The sequence below is a fragment of the Talpa occidentalis genome, unplaced genomic scaffold (assembly GCF_014898055.3).
Source record: "Talpa occidentalis isolate TD23 unplaced genomic scaffold, MPIMG_talOcc4v2.1 talOcc4.10, whole genome shotgun sequence".
Classification (NCBI taxonomy): domain Eukaryota; kingdom Metazoa; phylum Chordata; class Mammalia; order Eulipotyphla; family Talpidae; genus Talpa; species Talpa occidentalis.
In genome coordinates this window covers 36,927,116-36,944,254 of record NW_023600993.1, presented here as the reverse complement: position 1 = coordinate 36,944,254, position 17,139 = coordinate 36,927,116, and the positions used below count along the sequence as shown (strand labels likewise).

Genomic DNA, 17,139 nt, shown 5'->3' with positions numbered 1-17,139 from the left:
GGAAAGCAGTGCTGGGGGGTGAAGGAGATTTTGGAGAAGTGGGGAGTCAGGGCCAGGCCATCACTGGCTGTGTACAGTGCACCATAGAGCATGGCTGCCAGGGCCCAGGGTACCATCAGCAGCTGCAGTCAGGGATAAGCACAGTCAAGGTGACATGGACTAAGGAGAGGACAGAATCTCTCTAGGTTTTGTCTGCATGGAAGCCCTCCCTGCCTGTGTATTGTGGGGAAGGACAGAATTTCGACTGGGGTCTCCTCCTGCCTTTCTCCCAACCCACTGGGCCAGGAGGCAGCCTGGACCCTGAGGATGAAGACTGGCACCACAGGAGGACCTGAAGCCATCATGATGGGGCCTTTTCACATCTGACAGGATCTTTCTTCCCATTTCAAAGATGTGAAAACCCACCTCAAAATGACTGATTTCAAGCTTCATGGCTCCTCAGTGGCCAGGGACTGAATGGGTGGCAGACCTGCCCCCTTTAAGGTGTGCCTTCCTGCCCATCTCCCCCATGCATGTGTGCCCTGGCGCTGCGTCTCAGGTGATCCTTTGCCTGGAGCAGCCCACCAGCTTTCCCAGCTGCCTGGCGGTCTCTCTGGTGATAAACGTTTCCCTTCCCCCCCTTACTGTCTCCAGGACCCCAGCCAGAGCAGAAACCATAGTCTCCCTGAGCCTGAGCCCTGGAGTGGGAGGGAGGAGATGTGCTCCTTTGCCAAAGCTGGCATTCATGGTCCTTCCCAGTCTGACAACAGTCTCTTGCAGCTTTACTGTGTCCCCTACTCTAAAGTGAAACTCTCCACTGCTTCCTTTAATGGGGTGTCCTCTGCCCACAACCCTTAGCCTATCAGGCAGAGAGAACGGCAGAAACAAGGTTCTGGGTTGTGTTTGCTGAACTGGAAGTAGCCTGTGTGCCTGGAACCCAGAAAGTAAGGGGAAGCACCTGGTATGTGGGGTTGATGAAGCTGGAGAGGCAATAGGAAGGCAATTTAATTTGTCTTTGTCTCAAGAGCAATGGTGGGAGATGTCATTTATAGGAATTTTGGCAGGAAGGTGTGATCAGTTCTACTTTGCAAAAATTTCCCTCTAGAGGCAGGAAGACCCCTGACAGGGCAGTTATAGTTATCCAGGTAGGAGAGAATAGTCCAGACTGACCTCTTCTCTAGGCTCCCCTCTCTGAAGTCCCGACCACTCAGGACTTACTGTGTGGGGGTGAAGCAAGTGATCACCGTGAAGGTTGATTGGAGGATCCCAGGGATTCCCAGCCCAGCTGTAGGCAAACTTGGGACACCCACACAAACAGGGACTGCATTTACTATCCTGTGAGCCCCAGATCCTGGCCCAGAATGTTGAGTTTGTCTGCTGAATGGATGGATGGATGATTGATGAATGGACAGTGGATGGGCAGAGGCATGGGCAGGCAGATGGACAAATGGACAGAGAGCAGGTAGAAAACTAGATGATTGGAGGAATGAATGACATCTGCCCTGGGACATTCTCTGCTTCCAAGCCATAGAAGGATCCTCGGACCTGATAAAAGCTCTTGAGTCAGGGCCCCTGATGTTTTGTATGATTCTCTTATACCCCAAATTGTGCTCAGACCTTCCTGATTTCCCAGAGCCCCTTTGTGCTAGAGTTAATTCTTGATTTTTCCCCTTTCCAAACCACCATCCATTTAACTCATCGAAGTGCCACGCCAACCAACCCTGTCTTTCTGCCACACCAGGGGGAGGCCCAGGAACTTCCTACCGGCCAGCCATCCTTTGAACTGCCTCAGGGCCAGCTGCCTGTCCCCTGGAGAAGGGGCTCACAGAGGACACAAAGGCTAGTGGGGTTTCTGGCTTCCGCCTCAGGTTTTATTGCCATGGCCCTCCCTTAGGCCCCACTCTGTTCCCCTGTTCCAGATGCCAGGCAAGCTGGGCCAGCCGTCTCAGCAGGGGAGGGCTTGCGCCTACTCAGAACAGGTCGGGGACAATGTAGTCACTGTGAACACCATCAATCAGCCCCTGCCCATTGTTGTGGACAAACCAGCATGCAACCTTCGTGCCAACGCTGACATCCTTCCTGTAGTCTTTCTGGGAGCCCCTGGAGAAAGGAAAGAGATGCCACAATACATAGGGTGGGCAAGATGGCTGCTAGGCTCATGGCCCTAAGGTTGAAAAGAGGTGTGAAGCTACCAATTCTAGGAGTCCAGAACTCTTTTGTCAAGAAGGAGGTCACATGGCTATTCCTTCTAGGGGGCCAATTTTGCCCTTTTCCTGATTAGGAGGAATCTCAAGGGAGACAGGGTCCCACAGAGAAATAAGGGTACCCCGCAGAAGACAAGCACTTTCCAGGTCTATGAGTGTGGCCAGAGAGAGCTCTTTCCTATCTTGTTACTGGGCAGACTCGGGATGTCAGGAGCCCCTCACCTGGTGACCTTCAGCTGCTGGTTCTTCACTGTCATTGTGGCTTGTGGCTTTGTGGGGTCAGAACCCAAGTGTATGTCAGACACTTTAAAGTCAATGGGGTGGAAGAATTGTCCTGGGAATAAAAACATTCACACAGTCAGCCCCTGGCCTGGCCACAGGTGACATGGCCACTGGCTTGATGCAAAGGCTGAATGAGGTATTGTGTGCTGGGAATGGGGTGACTAGCATAGTATTTGCCATCAGCTATGGGGCCTGAGCAGCCCAAAGCTTGAAGATTCCATACCCAGCAGCCCGTGTGTCTGTGCCGACATCTGGCGACTGTTAACCACATAGAAGCCCAGGTAGTCCTGGTGGAAAGGATGTTTCTTCCACACCTGGTGCAGGACGACCACAAAGGTAACCCCATCTCCAAAGGAGATCACCATGTTCTTTTTCCTGTTGATGGTCACGGACAGCCTAGGGGAAAGAGGGGGTCAGCAGTTGGGGCCCAGTGTCCTTGGCGCTGAGCGCATGAATCAAGGGTATCTTGGTGGGACCTTCCCCCGGCATGACCCCTGACAACACAAGACTTTGGAGACCAAGTCAAGGGGGTTGGAGAGAAGACGCCTCCTGGATATTGTATATACCCTCCCCTGAGGGTGTTCCTTAACAAGCCGGAAAGGGGCTGTCTGACAGCCTGCAATCTAGTTCCAGTTCAGTATCTGGCTCCCTGTGAGCCTCGGTGGGAGTAACACTCCTGCCCTTGACTCACAGACTCTGGGAGACATGAAAGAATCTGAGGAGTTTGAGAACTAGCAAATTCAGCCAGAGAAGATGCACATGGGGGGAATGTCAGTATCAGATTTTTAGATCCACTTAATGACCTCTTCCACGCAGCACTTCCCTCAAGGTCAATTGTATGAACTGTCCAGCTTCTGATTCTGGCCCTGATGGGAGCCCAGACATTGTTTAAAGGCCGCCATGGCCATCCCCTCCTGGGGTGGGGGCTAGACTCTGAGGATACCAGATTCTCCTATGACCCCTGTGGATCCCCTGTCCTGGGAGTTATTCAATCCCTCAAGTCCTCCTCTGATTCTCCCACCATAGAGTATTTTGGAGACCCAGTAGTGTGTCCATACCCATCCTGCGAGATCGTGACTGTGTCAAGCCAGCTGAAGGTGCTCCGTACAGCCCCATTCCACAGGGTGATCTTCTCTGGCGTCACCTCAATCCGGGAGTCCATGTGAGCATTGGCAATGCCCAGTTTGCCAAAGTAAGTCTTTGTGGTATTAGAGTGAGGACTGCCTGTCTTGTCACCAATGATCTGCCCATTAACTGTGAGGCCTGCCAGAGGGACAGGGCAGCAAAACCTTCTGAGTCCAGGCTGGCCTTTAAGGATATGCTTTAGGAGATAGCAGAGTGGAAGCCCCAAGGAGAGACCAACCCTGTCTGCTCCTAGACACTCTTGGGTCATACTGGTTGCTAAGGACCCACATGGATCTGCCCCTTTCCTGGCCAGGGAATGGTGAGAGAAAAACATTCCCTGGACATAGGCTAGGTCCTACTCCCAGGCCCAGGTCATCTTTAACTCTAAACATCTCCCCAGTGCCCCTGGCCCCTGGGATAATACTCAGTAAGTCGATGGCTCTGGCTGTGATCTACATATAGAGATGCATGCATTATGGGCAGAGTGAGGACATGGTCCATGTGCCCACCTTGGGGGGCTCCAGACCTTCCCAGAAAAAGCCCCTGCCCCAGCCCCAGCCTGTAGCCCACACCTGTGACAGGGTCCTGAATGAGGCGCAGCACTGTGCCTGGGTCTTCATCGATGTTGAAGCAGAGGGCATCATCTTTCTCTGGGACTTGGATGATGAAGTGGGGGTCCCCATCCACTGAGGGCACATCAGAGAGAAGGGGCTAGTTCTGGAGGCCTCTTACTATTCCAGGAAACTCCCCTTACCTCCTGGACAAGCATGAGGTGCTAGCCCTGGACTTTGAGCCTCACCCTAGGAGGAGCCAAGGAACTCACCATAGTAATAGGGTGTTTGAGGTCTGTGGTAGCTGACTGTGGATGCAAAGGGAGAGAAGGTCGAGCTGAACAAGCAACCCTGGGACACCAGATCCCCCACCCTTCCTGCTCCCTGATCCTCTCAACCCCAGAACTTCTAACATCTGCCCATTCCCGAACAGCCAATTCAGGGAAGGCTCCAGAGGGTAATGGCGCAGGGCTAGGCTGGGCAGTGGGTGGGGCCTATTGCTGCCACATGTACTCACCTGGGTAGATCTTGGAGGAGACCACTATGAGAGAAGACAAAAGGCCATTGTGAATGAGGTCTAGAGGTCCTCCCTCCACCAACCCAAGCCTTCTGCCTGTCTTGGGGCTACTGGGCCCTAGTTGCCAGTAGTACTACTGGGCCCTAGCAGCCAGTAGACAGAGAGTAAGGATGTGATGTGACCCCTAAGCTTAAGTTTTAGAAAAGGGGGATACTTAGGGGACTCCTTTCTAGGACTGGAATACTTTTCTTTATTTTTTAAAAGATTTATTTATTTATGCATACAAGAGCTGGGGCACAGGCCAGAGGTATGGTGGGGGGGGGTGGTGAGAGGATTCACTAGAGACAGAGTGGGGAACAGAACAGGAGGATCTACTGAAATACACTGCTGAGGGGAGCAGCGGGCGAGTCAGGAGAGGTCTGCTGTGACATAGGGGTGCACCCTATGCTGCAATGGCTGCGAATAGCTTCATAGTGCTGCGTCTTAACCCCTTGCGCCACCAGGGAAGGCCCTAGGGCTGGAATACTTTCAGTGCCAACGGCACAGCATTTTTTTTTTTTTATAGAGGCATGTTTTATTTATTTATTTATTTGTTTGTTTGTTTGTTTGTTTTGTTTATACATGCACTGAGTACAGTCAGAAGTGCGGGAGGGTGAGAGAATTCACCAGAGCCAGAGCGGGGAGCAGAGCAGGCAGAAGGACCGAAGCACACTGCTGAGGGGAGCAGCGGGCGGCAGGAGAGGTCTGCGCGCCATGTGGGACCCTCCATCGGTGGCCGGGGAGCAGCTGGGGATCGAACTGGTGCTGCAGAGGCCGCGGGCAACATCACAACCCAGCGTTCAACTGCTGTGCCACCGGGGAGGCCCAAGGCACAGCATTTTGATGTGGCCAACAGGCAAGTTTTTGGATTGTCAACTTCTCTGTCACAAGGAAAGCTCACAGTAGGCCCTGAACTCACCCCTAGTTGGGGTATGGTGAGGCTCAAAGTTGTCTTGTCCTTGGCAGGTAACCTCCCCACACACAAACGCTTGTGCCTGTGCGGCACACAGCTGTGACAGCACCCTGGGCAGAGCTGCTCGGAGAGGAAAGTAGTGACCAGCCCAACGTGCTGTGTAAATTGAACAGCCCATATTGAAGGAGGTGGGGCAGGCAGGCAGGGGCTGGAGAGGCCTGGTGAGGCTCTAATTTATGCTGAGAGATACAGGAGAGCTGTGAATCCCAGCTCAGGCTCTGGACTCAGCCTGCCTGGGATGAAATCCGGGCTTGGCCATCTACCAACAGTCCTCAAGCTTAGATCTAATCTCTCTCTGCCTCAGTTTCCTCACTGTAAAGCGGGAACCATACAAGGACTCTCTCAGAGAATTGCTGTGGGGTTAACTGTTGGTGTTTGATATGGGAAATTGCAAATTTTTGGAGGTCAGAGTAGTTTGTACTGACTATCCTGCCTGGAGCAGGAGAAGCCCACCCAATAAACTGGCAAGGACCTTGCGACTCAGAGAGAGGCAGAGCCTGGCCCAAGGTCACTTGTGAATTGGCAGCAGAACTGAGACCTGAGCCCAAGCGTCCTGAGGGTGCCTCCCTGGGGTTGGCATTCCCTGTGCTTGGAAAGACCTCCTTGGCTAATGTCTTGTCTCCCTATTGGGATACCCACCTAGCTGCTGGCTAAAGCTCACCTGCTGCATCCGTAGACCCTGAGAGAGAAAGAGGAGAAATGCATCAGAAGCCACAGACTCCTGGTTATCCAGGCTGAAGTAACTGAGTTGCTGCCTGGCCAAACTGCCCTAAGCTGAGGGTCTCCCAGCAGCCAGCAGGACCCCATAGGATCCCCCCTGGAACCAGGAGCTCCTGAAGGCCAACAGTGTGGCCTGGTCTAGCTCATTGTCTCCCTGGCTCTGGCCCCAGCCCCCACCTTCCACCCTTCTTTCCCAGCTACAGGGACACTCAGGACTCCCTTCTCAGGGCTGATATAACAGATCTGGTCCCAGCCTCCAGTTCTCAGGTCTCTTTCCCCATAATCCCCAGGTGCCTGCTCCAGGCCTAACTTCCAGCTAGAAGTGCTTCTCCTTGTCTGAGTCCTTCAATGCTGTGTCTTAAGTCTTTCATTGACAAGGACCCTACAAGGACCCTTTACTCACATCCCTTTAGAGACTCAGAAGCTCCTCTTCCCACAACCCTCACTGTCCATGTTGACAGCGTCACTCCTTTACAACCCCCCTCACCAGCTTTTGGCCTTTTTTCCTTCAATACCCTGTGGCCCTGGCCCTCTTCAGCAGTTCTGGATCTTTCCAACCTGGCCAACTCCCAGCACCCAAGGCTCAGTTCCTAAAGGAAGGTCCAAACTCTGGACAACACGCACCTTCACCAGGCTTGTCAGCGATGGATGTCTGGTCCTCATTGTCCTCAGGCTTAGTCACCACCATGGAGGTCAGTGGAGTCACAAAGTGGTACTTGAGGGACAGGTCCAGGGCCTGGGCTGTGAGGTTCTCCTTCTCCTCACCATGGGCGTTCTTGCTATGGGGAGGTGTGGAATGGGAAGATCAACCAAGATCAGCTCCTTGCCTGCCTTCTCCTGATCTGACTCCCCATGGGCAGTGCAGGGATGCCCTCCACCTAGGGTAGAGCCCACTAGACCTCAGAAAAGATTGGTTCACCATCCCTGGGACAGGTAGACAAGCCCTGTTTCCTCTCTGGTTCTCAGTTTTCCCACCTATAAAATATGAGGGGCTTGAAATGGCCACTGCCATAATCCCTCATAATAGTGTCTGCAAGCTGAACTCTTAGCACTTGCCAGACCCTGTGTCAGAGGCCTTACAGTCTAGTCCCATGTAAAAGAAAGCAGATGTGGCCCTCAAATGGGCCCAAGCTCCGCCCTCTGTGTGCAACCTCACCATCTCTTTTGGCCCACGCTGGGTGCAGGGAACAGGATGCTTAAGGTGCCCCCAGGCTTCCTCTTAAACCCCAGATGCCAAACTGGACTCTGCCCCTGGAAAAGCATCCTGTGGATCTAGGCCAAGAAGAGGGCAGGGCAGCTGGATGTGCACCTGGGCATATGGCTAAGTTTTCCAACTCTTGGACTTCCCAGAGCATAATGAGTACAGGGACACAGGAATGTGCTGAGCACCTACAGGGGTCTGGGTGTGGGATTGGGCTATATGAAGTGTAGGCCAGGGTCACCGTTTATCTAGCAGCTGCTCAATGGTGAGGTAGGCCCAGAGCCGCTCAATGTAGTCCCCAAAAATGTAGTCCTGTTCCTTCAGGGCCTTCTCCATCTCCTTCATGTCTACCTCTTCTGTGAAGGTCAGATCATTGACAGCCTGCAGTAGGGATGGGAGGAAGTGAGGAAATTGAGAGCTAGAGGCCGAGAACCAGGTGGGCTCTATTGAGGATCCACCACTGCCAGGAGGCTGGAGCCCTATCAGTGCTGATTCCCCATCCCCTTCTTACCCCATGACCCTTCACATCTGCCTTGAAATGGCTCAGGTCCTTGTCCACCAGTTGCCCAGCCACCACAATCTCGGAGCCATCATAGAAGTGCTGGTAAGTGTTCTTGGTGAGGTCCATAATGGCGTTGGTAGGGTACTCCATCTCCACGTCCGTCAGCAATGGGTTGGCTATCTCCTCATAGAAACCCTGGAGTCCAAATTGGGGACCTGGTCATCTCAGGCCTCCAGGGTGGGCAGTATCCTACTGACACCTTAGCGAGTCCTTGAGTCCCCCAGGCTGATCTAGTTCTGGCTTCTAATCTCCATGTCCATGTGTCCTGACTCTGCCCTGCAGTTTGTGGGCATCATCCCTATCCCCCGGGTAGAGACTGGGAAGAACAGAAAAGGAAGGACAGAGTTGTCAGTACATAGAAAGTATTCAAGAAACATCGGTTGGAATGAAAGTAAGATGTAAAGGAAAGTTGATGTGGAGTGGGAGCACAGCCACCCAGAGACAGATAGGGATAAAGGCCTGGGGGCCACTGCAGACAGGAGATGAGGTCCCTGCCCTGGGAGAAATGGGGTTGCCAGAGAGAGCAAATACAGCACCATGTAATTAAGTATGAGTGTCAGATAAACCGAAAATCATTGGCATAAATATGTCTGCTATGGGTTGACTCTGCCTTAAAACACTATGTTAAAGTCCTTATCCCTGGGCCCTCGGGACATGGCCTGATTTGGGGAGAGGATCCTCACAAAGATAGCAAGTAAAGATAAGATCATCTGGTTGGGCCCTAATCCAGTGTCTGGTGTCCTTACAAAAGGGGAAATTTGGACATAGAAACAGACATACGCACAGCGAAGACCATGTGAAGAGAAGGGCACCTTGATTCTAGCCCTCTGGTCTCCAGAACTGTGAAGCTATGGCTTTCTGTCATTTAAGCCCCCCCCCGTTTATGGTATTTTGTTACAGCAGCTCTAGCAAACCAATACAATGTCCTATGCACTATTTGCTGCAAGTTTACATTAAAATATCATTTAATGTGTCAAAAATTCTTTTTTTCAAACACAGGCCATACTATGTTTGGTCTGGCAGTCCTACAGAGGAAGCAGGTCTGTTCATGGGTAACCCAAAGACAAAATCAGAACCATTGCAGGTGGATAAGAAATAGCCAGACGTCTATTTTAAGTCACACAAAAGCTCTTTCTAATAACTGAACTCATCTCAGGGTGCAACCGCACCTGAGGGAGTAACGAGCCACTCGTTCTGGGGGCGCGCACGACAAGGCGTACCTGCAACTGCAAATCGGCATCAGAATCCTCATAAATGCGCCGGGCAAATCCATTGTTTTCCAGGGCCATATTCTCCAGAAAATTATAATTCATGCTGTAGCCAAAACCCAGGTTATATAAGGGGAACTTGCCCCCAATGGCCTTCCGCACTTTCTCTTGGATTTCTTCTGGGTTACTTACACCTGCAGAGAAGGGGGTGCCCGTGCTCCAGCCACAACCCTGGCAATGTCAGAACTAGATCTGTCTGGAGATGCCTGACTATTGCACATGTGGAGTTGGTGGCATCATTGCCATGAACCCATAGGGACAGAGGATGGAGAGCCCTAGCTGGGGGAGGCAGGCCCCTGCTCTTGAGGGGCTCACAGACTGTGGGGGACCCTGGATAGAGCTACTACAGAGCCAGGGACCACAGCCAGGCACTCTGCCACACCCGTCTGCCTCACCAACATTCGCGTCCCCGTCAGTCAGCATGATGAGGACGGAGGTGCTCCTCTGTGGGACCAGATTCTCCTCCTGGGCCTTCTTCAGCATGTTGATGCCTGTCATCATCCCGTCATGGATGTTGGTTACTAGTTCACAGACAGACAGACAGCACCATGGGAGGCAGTCCTCCAGGTGCCAGCATGAAGGAGGTCGGAACTGCAGGCCCTGCTCATGTGCCCAAGAACCCTGTCCTCCAGACCAGGTGGTGCAAGATAAATAGTGACTGAATGAATCAGGGAGTGGTGAATGAATGCCTTTTTCAAGCGGGGATAAAAGGATGGGCCTCTTAGAACTGCCGGAAGGATGGCAGCGTGAAGTAATTATAAAAGCAATTGGGAAAACAGTGGGTAACTCTTCTTACGATGGGAAGAGGAAAGCAGTGGGGAGCAGTACAGAGGTCACCTGTGGTTTTTTTTCCATAAGAAACAGCCAAGGATAAGTGTTCCCTGTGGTCTCATCTTGACAAGATCATATGTTAGAAACAGAAAGAATGGGTTTCCCACTCCCACAGAGAAGATATCTTAAGATCAAGCCTAGGTAACCCCACCCCCAATGCCATAGGTGTTGGGGCCTGCAGGGGTTGGGACCACAGAGCCTCTGCCCCAGGCAGGAGGGAAAGAGGCGCCTCAGGCAGAGTTGCAACTAGACACATCTGCTCTCCCCCCCCACTCTTACACATTAAAGCCCTAATACTCTTCACAAACTCCTTGGCTTCCTGGATGTTCTCAGGGGTGGCTTGAATTAATTTGTCTTTCCATGTGGTCACATCAGTACTGAACAGTATGAAATTCAGGTAGTCTTCTGGCTTCATGTCCTCTAGGATTCTGAGGAGGGCATCCTTTGTCTGAGAAGAGAAAGACAGGCAGCCCAGGGCTGGGAGATCAAGCAGCAAACATCCCGGAGCCGCGCTGGCCCAGGTTGGCAGTGGGCCCACGCTGTCTGCAAAAAAGGGGACCAGATGCTTTGTGCCTTCTTTTATCCTGTCCCTTCCTCCTCTTTACTAGAAATATCAGCTTTGTCCACTTTAAAAACAAAAAACAAAAACACCTTACCTCCCTCCCTGCCCCACTTGCACAGGAGGAGTACCTACCTGACTTAATTTCCGACCTAGCATGGAGCCACTGACATCAATCACGAAGACCACATTCTTAGGCACCACTGGAAGGTCTTTAGGTGCAAAGAAATGCACAAAATAGCCATTGACGATCTGGAAAGGGGAGAGAGAGAGACTGGAGGCTGATGTCACTTTAGCAACCTCACATTGTATCTACTAGCCCAATTGAAAGATGAGCTCTCCCACCCACTGGGGATGCCACACCAAAGCCCTGGACTGCCTGCTATCCCCTTGCTGTGCAGGAAACTTGACCTTGGGCACTAGATTCAGCTGCAGCCCCTCCCCACAACAGCCCTTACTCCACTTCGATGGGAAATGGAGCAGGCAGTGGAGTCAGCTGGTGGGTACCTGCAAGTTAGCTGGAGACTCTCTGTTCACATCATAGGAGATGGTTAAATCTCCGTCAAGGAGGGAGTCTGTACAGTTTGGGCATGAACGCTGTTGATCCAAGCTGGGCTTGAAGGATACATGGCCCTGAGGGAGAAAGATGGAGGGACTGGCTCAGTTTGGCCAGGGTCTGCCCTCTGCAGGCCTCAGCCCAGGGATGCCCTGGGGAGCAGAAGCATAGCCCTTCTGAGGAAGGACCTGTAGGAGGGCACCTAGGCACTACATCCGGCATGTGCTTGCTTTTTGGAGCACTTCTCTGGCCCTCAGAGACTAGGGCTCCTTGGAGGCAGAGGCCTTGTTGACTCAGCCGTTTTCTCTCTCCCTGTATACTATCCTTTAGCTCAGCCTATCTTGGCGCTCAGCAGCAAGAAGCCACTTAAGGAAGGGAGTTATGCACTGTGACCATGTTGGGTGGAATTGCATGGGTTGGAGAGGGGGGAGGTGGGGGAGGGAAGAGATCAGGAGCAAGAGGGCCAGAGGCCTAGGACAGGGCACTGCCCAGCAGAAGCCAGCAGCCCTCTGGGCGTGTGCTCCTGGGGTCTTCACCTGGAAGTCCTACGTGACTGAGGTTTGTTGTGTACGCAAACGTTTATTCACGCCTTGCCCATAACTAGCAAGGTCCCTGGTATAGTTGGGGATTTTGAGGACCAGAGCCAAACACCAGCACCAAGAATGAAATTCTCTTTCATCTTTCACCCCCCAAAGTATACATCAAAATGACTCCCTGTGGCGCCCTTATCCTCACTTATCAAATAGGATGCAACCAGGCTTCAAGATGGTTCCCCTACCTGCCAGCATAGTTGAGACCCCAATTTCTCTGGCAAGTAATCAGCAAGCAGCCCCCTGCCTCTAGCATCCTCACGCCTGACCGAAGTAGCCATGGAGAAAGATGATGCATCTTTCTCTACTCATTGCATCAGCCCAGCCTAGGGTTCAACATGTCCCACTAGGGTTGGTGCCTGCTAGGGCAGTTACCCTGCCCCTGCCCCCCAGGCCTAAGAAGTGTCTACACCACCTTTTTCCCTGAGAAGGACTTGGTGAGGGCACTGGCCAGGAGGTCATTGGTGATGAATGAAGCCTTAGCGTCCAGCATGCTGATGCCCTGGGGCTCGAAGATGTCTGCATGGATCTGAAATGGTCAAAGGCGAGGAGGGGTCACTCAGTGACAGTACAGAGGCCGGCCTCCAGGACAAGGCCGAGGGGCAGGAGATGGGCCAGTCACAGTGCAGGGGCGGTCTCTAAGACAACTTTGTGATGGCCAAGCCTGGTGTGTCCCATCAAGAAAATGACCACAAGGACTTAGAAAAGGGTACTCTGACCCCAAAGCTCTTCTACCACCTTCCAATGGTACCCCACATTCCACCACTAAAGCGTCTGCTTGGGCTTTCAGCTCTGAGGTAGGTAAAATTGCCCACATAACCAATTGCAAGCATGAGAGAGACATTGATATTGCCTCCAAGGGCCCAACAACCAACCTAGATCTGCCAGGTCTAGCCCAAACTCCTCCCCTTAGCCCCCCATTGCACTAGCCAGAGACACTCTATTTCCCCCCCAACACGCCACCCCAAGGCTCCTCAGCAAAATGGTGGGAACTGGGCTCCTCTTCTGGGTTCTTCCCTGGAGCCCTCCCCAGCACCCCCACCCTGCCTGCGGTTTCGACAGGAGTGGCAAGAGCTGTCTATTACCTCAAAGTGCCTGACCAGTTGCTTGGGCTTGATCTTGAGGTACATCTCGTACTTGCCCTTGTGTCTCTTCAGCAGCTCCTCGTAGGTTAGCTCAAAGGTGACTTTGCTGCCTGCAGCCACATTGACCGAGACGGTGAATTTCTCCAGCTTTCTCCCAGAGGCCCTGAATAGGGGTGCAAGACAACAACTGCCTGAATCCTGCACAAGTCAGTCCTGCTTGGGCCTTGGTTTCAAGTCTTAGCCCCTTGAGGAAGACCTCTAATCACTTTGATCCTCAGTTGCCTTGATTTCAAAATGGGATAGTGTGAAAATGATGGACATATTTTGCTATAGTGATATGGTGTAATAATAGTGTAATGTATTAAAATGTATTATAACAATATAATAGTAGTAACTGTATAATAATAATAATAATAATAATAATAATAGCTGTGCCCTTATAGCCCAAATATTCTCCCCAAGGTCTTGGGGGGAGGTGGGTCCTGCACTTACTTTACCAAGCCAGCTGTCTTGCCCTGAGACACGGCCTTTTCATACTGCTTCTTGGCGACTTCTTTCTCTTTGATGTTCCCAGGGTAGGTAACACCATCGATGGTCCTGCAGGAAAAGGGAGTCAGGGGCTCATGCTGGGCCAGACTCCCCTCGTGATCCCAGAGCCGACTGCCATGGTGACACCTACAAGGTGAAGTTGGTGATGAAGGCGGTCTTGGGCAGCTCCACGTCAAAGGAGACCTCCTTGGCTGTGTCTGCTCGGTTGACAGCCCGTGTGGTGACCACATTGTGAGCAAAGCGGGAGGTGACCTTGCTGCTGATCTTGGTACTATAGATCTCGATGCCATTAACCACCTGTGGCAGAGGTGAGTAGTGACCAGCAGGCGTGAGCACGGAACTCCAGCCCCTCACAAGCTACCCTCTGCAGCTTCCAAAGTCCCTGTCTGGTCAGTGACTCCTCCATTCTCCTAGTCACCCATGTCAGACGCTGGGTGGCATCCTTGATCCCAGGTTCAATGGACACCACAGCTTCAATGGCTGCTCTTCATTCTCAGTTCTTTCATCTGTCTGTGTGAAACTGTAGCCAGTAAGTTCTTGTGAAAACCAAATCTGATCCTGTCCTTCTCCCGCTTAAAGCTCTCCCCTGTTCCCATCACCCTCAGGACAGTCTTCCATGGCTGAGTTCCTCCAGGCAGGTCCTGCCTTCTCGGCTCACTCCTCGCTCCAGCCATACTTTGCACCAGGAACACCTGCCTTAGCTCTTCCAGCTCACATTTCTTGCCTCCTCTTTAAAAGAACCGCACGGGCACACCCCCTGCCTGTCTCCTGTATCCTTCGGTCATCGCCTGACTCTCCCAATAGGCACTTAGAACCCATGCCCAGAGCAGCGCGTGGGGAGGACCTGCATGCCCCCACCCCCTCTTTCCAATGTGGGTGGTGGGCTGAGGGAGACTCTGGGAAGACATCTGGGATAAACATAGATAGAAAGGTGTTTTGTGAGGGTGTGATGGACCACTTAGAAGTTGTATGGGTCTGCCAGGCCAGGTAGCCATGAGCTGTTTGCCAGCTGAGAGGGAACTGTCACTAAGGCCCACCCCTTCAGATGTTGAGCAACCAGCTCCATCCTGCCCTGATGAAAGTTCTTACCCCTTCTGGGAGGCTCCGTTTCTGCAAAAGTAAAAACAAACAGAGATTAGACCGAGGCCAAGGCCACTGTGATCTGGGAGCAGGCTCGGTACCGAGGTTCCAGTGCAGTGGTAACAGCCCAACACACACTCTGACGTAGATATTGAGGGGCCTCTGGACATAGAGCCACATGTCAGAGTAGGAAGGGCTCTGAACAGATGGGGAAACTGAGGTCCAGAGAGGGAGGTATCCAGGGCAGAAGGGCAGGCGAGCCAAACCCAGCACTCCCCGCTGCCCCACATAGCCCTTCTCACGGTTTGTCCCTAGGCCCCAGGCACTAGGAACTCCTCCCAGAGTGCCCCCCATGGCACCCCATTTTGCTCAGGTCAGCCCTGCCTTTATATCAGAGATGGCTTCATACCTTCAGTGAGACAAGCACATGGTGCCTTGCCCGTTTACCAGGTGGGGAAATAGAGGTGTAGGGAGACTAAAGAACTTTGCCCAGAGTTAGACAGCTGATCTGGAGCCCGGTTCCCCCTAACATCCAGCTCTGTCTCCTGAAGCTCGCTGCCTGGCCTTCTGCCTCCTCTCCCCATGTTGAGGACTGCCCAGCCTGGGGCCTCTGTCCACTGGAGAGGCCAGATGGTGAAGAGGGAGCAAACTCACCACTAATGGCCAGGAAGGGCTTCTTGGGATGCCAGAGACCACCAAGCAGGAGAGCAGGGCCAGAAGGAGGTGAGGCCACCTGGCAAATGCCATTGCTGAGCACGCAAGCCAAGACTGCACTCCTTATATGACTGAGCCTGCTGTTTTTCGAGTGGGATCAGTGACCTACAGCCGGGGGCGGGAGGAGGGAGGATCCTCCGGGAATCCAGGGTGTGGGTGGAGTAACAGCTCTGGACCTGCCCCTACCTAGGGGTCCTGATGGGTATTGTCAACAGTATCGGGAATTCAGTCCTGAAATTTGGGTGACTTGCAGCTCCAGGGAAGCGGAAGTTGTGTGTTGGCAAATGGGCCCAGGACTTTTCAGCATCATTGCCCCTGACCCTGCTTTCAAGGAAAGGGCTTCCTTTCTCAAGGAAACCAGGGCACAAACTAAACCCATCACCTCAAAGCAGGCATCTTCCCAGCTGAAGTCCTTGTTCATGACCCTTTGAAGGTTTCCATCAGCCCAGAGTAAGGACAAACCACGAGTCTCAAGGCTCAGCTCTCACTGTGATCTGGCTCCAACTTGCTTCTCCTCCCATTGGTGTACCCCACCTCTGCACAAGGCTTCTCTCATCTCCCCCTCCAGCCCCAGCGCCCCTTCTCCGAGACCTTTGTCTTTTGTCCCCTAGCCAACCTCGGACAACCTGCTCCAGGCCCTAAGCATCCTGAGGACCTGCTTAGTTGATACCTTATGTTGAGGTTTCTGTGTTAGGCCTGATTGTGCCCCCAGACTCCCAGTTCCTGGAAGGTCAGGTCGTGTCATGAACATCGCTGTGTTCCCAGAGCCTGGTTAGGGACTTGGCTGCCCTCAGCCTATTGGAGAGTCCTTTCCCAACAGTCTCCAGTGAGGATGGCACTCTGGCCTCCAGGACAATAGGACCTGAAGAGGAAGCGTTAGTTCCCCTCCTCTTGGGTGCTGGCACTATTAGGGGCAAAGGATGTCCTGAGCTAATTCCATACAGGCTTTGTGGACTCCACCCCCACTCCAGACCAAAGCCATCAAGATACTGGAAATGACAAATCCCATCATCACCAAAGGGAGCTTTGCTGGGACCTGAGGGTAGAGTAAAGCTGCCAGGTTTGCTATAAAATCAGACACATGGGCCTTGGGTCTCTCTCTCTTGGCTTCACAGCTCCTACCTCTCCGGCAGCTGTCAGGGTGCCATTGGGATTCCAGGTCAGCGGAACAGGTAGGACGCATTTAAGACTTTATTTCCCTCTTTTCTCCCTGAGTTGTACATTTCCTCACTTCCCCTTCCCTTGTTAATAAACCTTTTATTAACCTTTTGTGTGTGCCTGCAGTTGAATATTAATAAGTCTCTTTTGAGCGTGCGGGTGAGGACCCACAGTCAGGCAACCGTTTTATATTGGGGTTGCCCTGTAACAGTTTGGCGCCCAGCGTGGTTTCCAAGATACACCCGTGGTTGACCAGCCCAAAGCAACTTTCCTTGCATTGGTCACCATAAGCGCACTAGGTCTGCAGGACTCGCAGTGTAATCTTTGTCACAAGTCTTGAAAAGTCTGCTTTTTTTCCCTTCTATACAGCTCTCTCTTGTGGGTGTGTTTTTGACCCAAACATGGCCTCAGCCAAGAGCTTACACAGTTTTATCCCTAGCTTGAGTTCTTTCAGTTTTTTTCTGGCCTTGAGTTTGAGCAGCCTTTTTCCGTTAAATATTACCACCAGTTTTATAAATGTAAATAATTTGATAAAACCTGGTATGTAGCACATGATTTTACTTCTGTATACATACATGGGTGATTTACAAGCCATC

The 17,139-nt window shown here is 52.4% G+C and overlaps 1 protein-coding gene across 2 annotated transcripts; it reads right to left on the bottom strand.

Annotated features, from left to right (window-relative positions):
- Positions 1–1,830: 1,830 nt before the first annotated feature.
- On the bottom strand, positions 1,831–15,469 carry ITIH3 (inter-alpha-trypsin inhibitor heavy chain 3). 2 transcript variants are annotated; one of them, XM_037530524.1, is made up of 22 exons: positions 15,326–15,469; positions 14,681–14,701; positions 13,722–13,888; positions 13,535–13,639; positions 13,043–13,205; positions 12,373–12,486; positions 11,319–11,444; positions 10,947–11,063; positions 10,532–10,700; positions 9,817–9,942; positions 9,374–9,555; positions 8,103–8,288; positions 7,833–7,972; positions 7,015–7,169; positions 6,332–6,349; positions 4,659–4,682; positions 4,414–4,449; positions 4,163–4,276; positions 3,524–3,728; positions 2,689–2,861; positions 2,406–2,517; positions 1,831–2,079 (listed from the first exon to the last, which is right to left on the bottom strand). In XM_037530524.1, the coding sequence occupies exons 1-22, from the start codon at positions 15,416–15,418 to the stop codon at positions 1,950–1,952; spliced, it is 2,676 nt and encodes an 891-aa protein (XP_037386421.1). In that variant the 5' UTR covers positions 15,419–15,469; the 3' UTR covers positions 1,831–1,949. The 2 variants fall into 2 exon arrangements, with proteins under 2 accessions (XP_037386421.1, XP_037386428.1); XM_037530531.1 differs by lacking the exons at positions 4,659–4,682; positions 6,332–6,349 and having other exon boundaries at positions 4,414–4,478; positions 6,999–7,169.
- Positions 15,470–17,139: the final 1,670 nt, after the last annotated feature.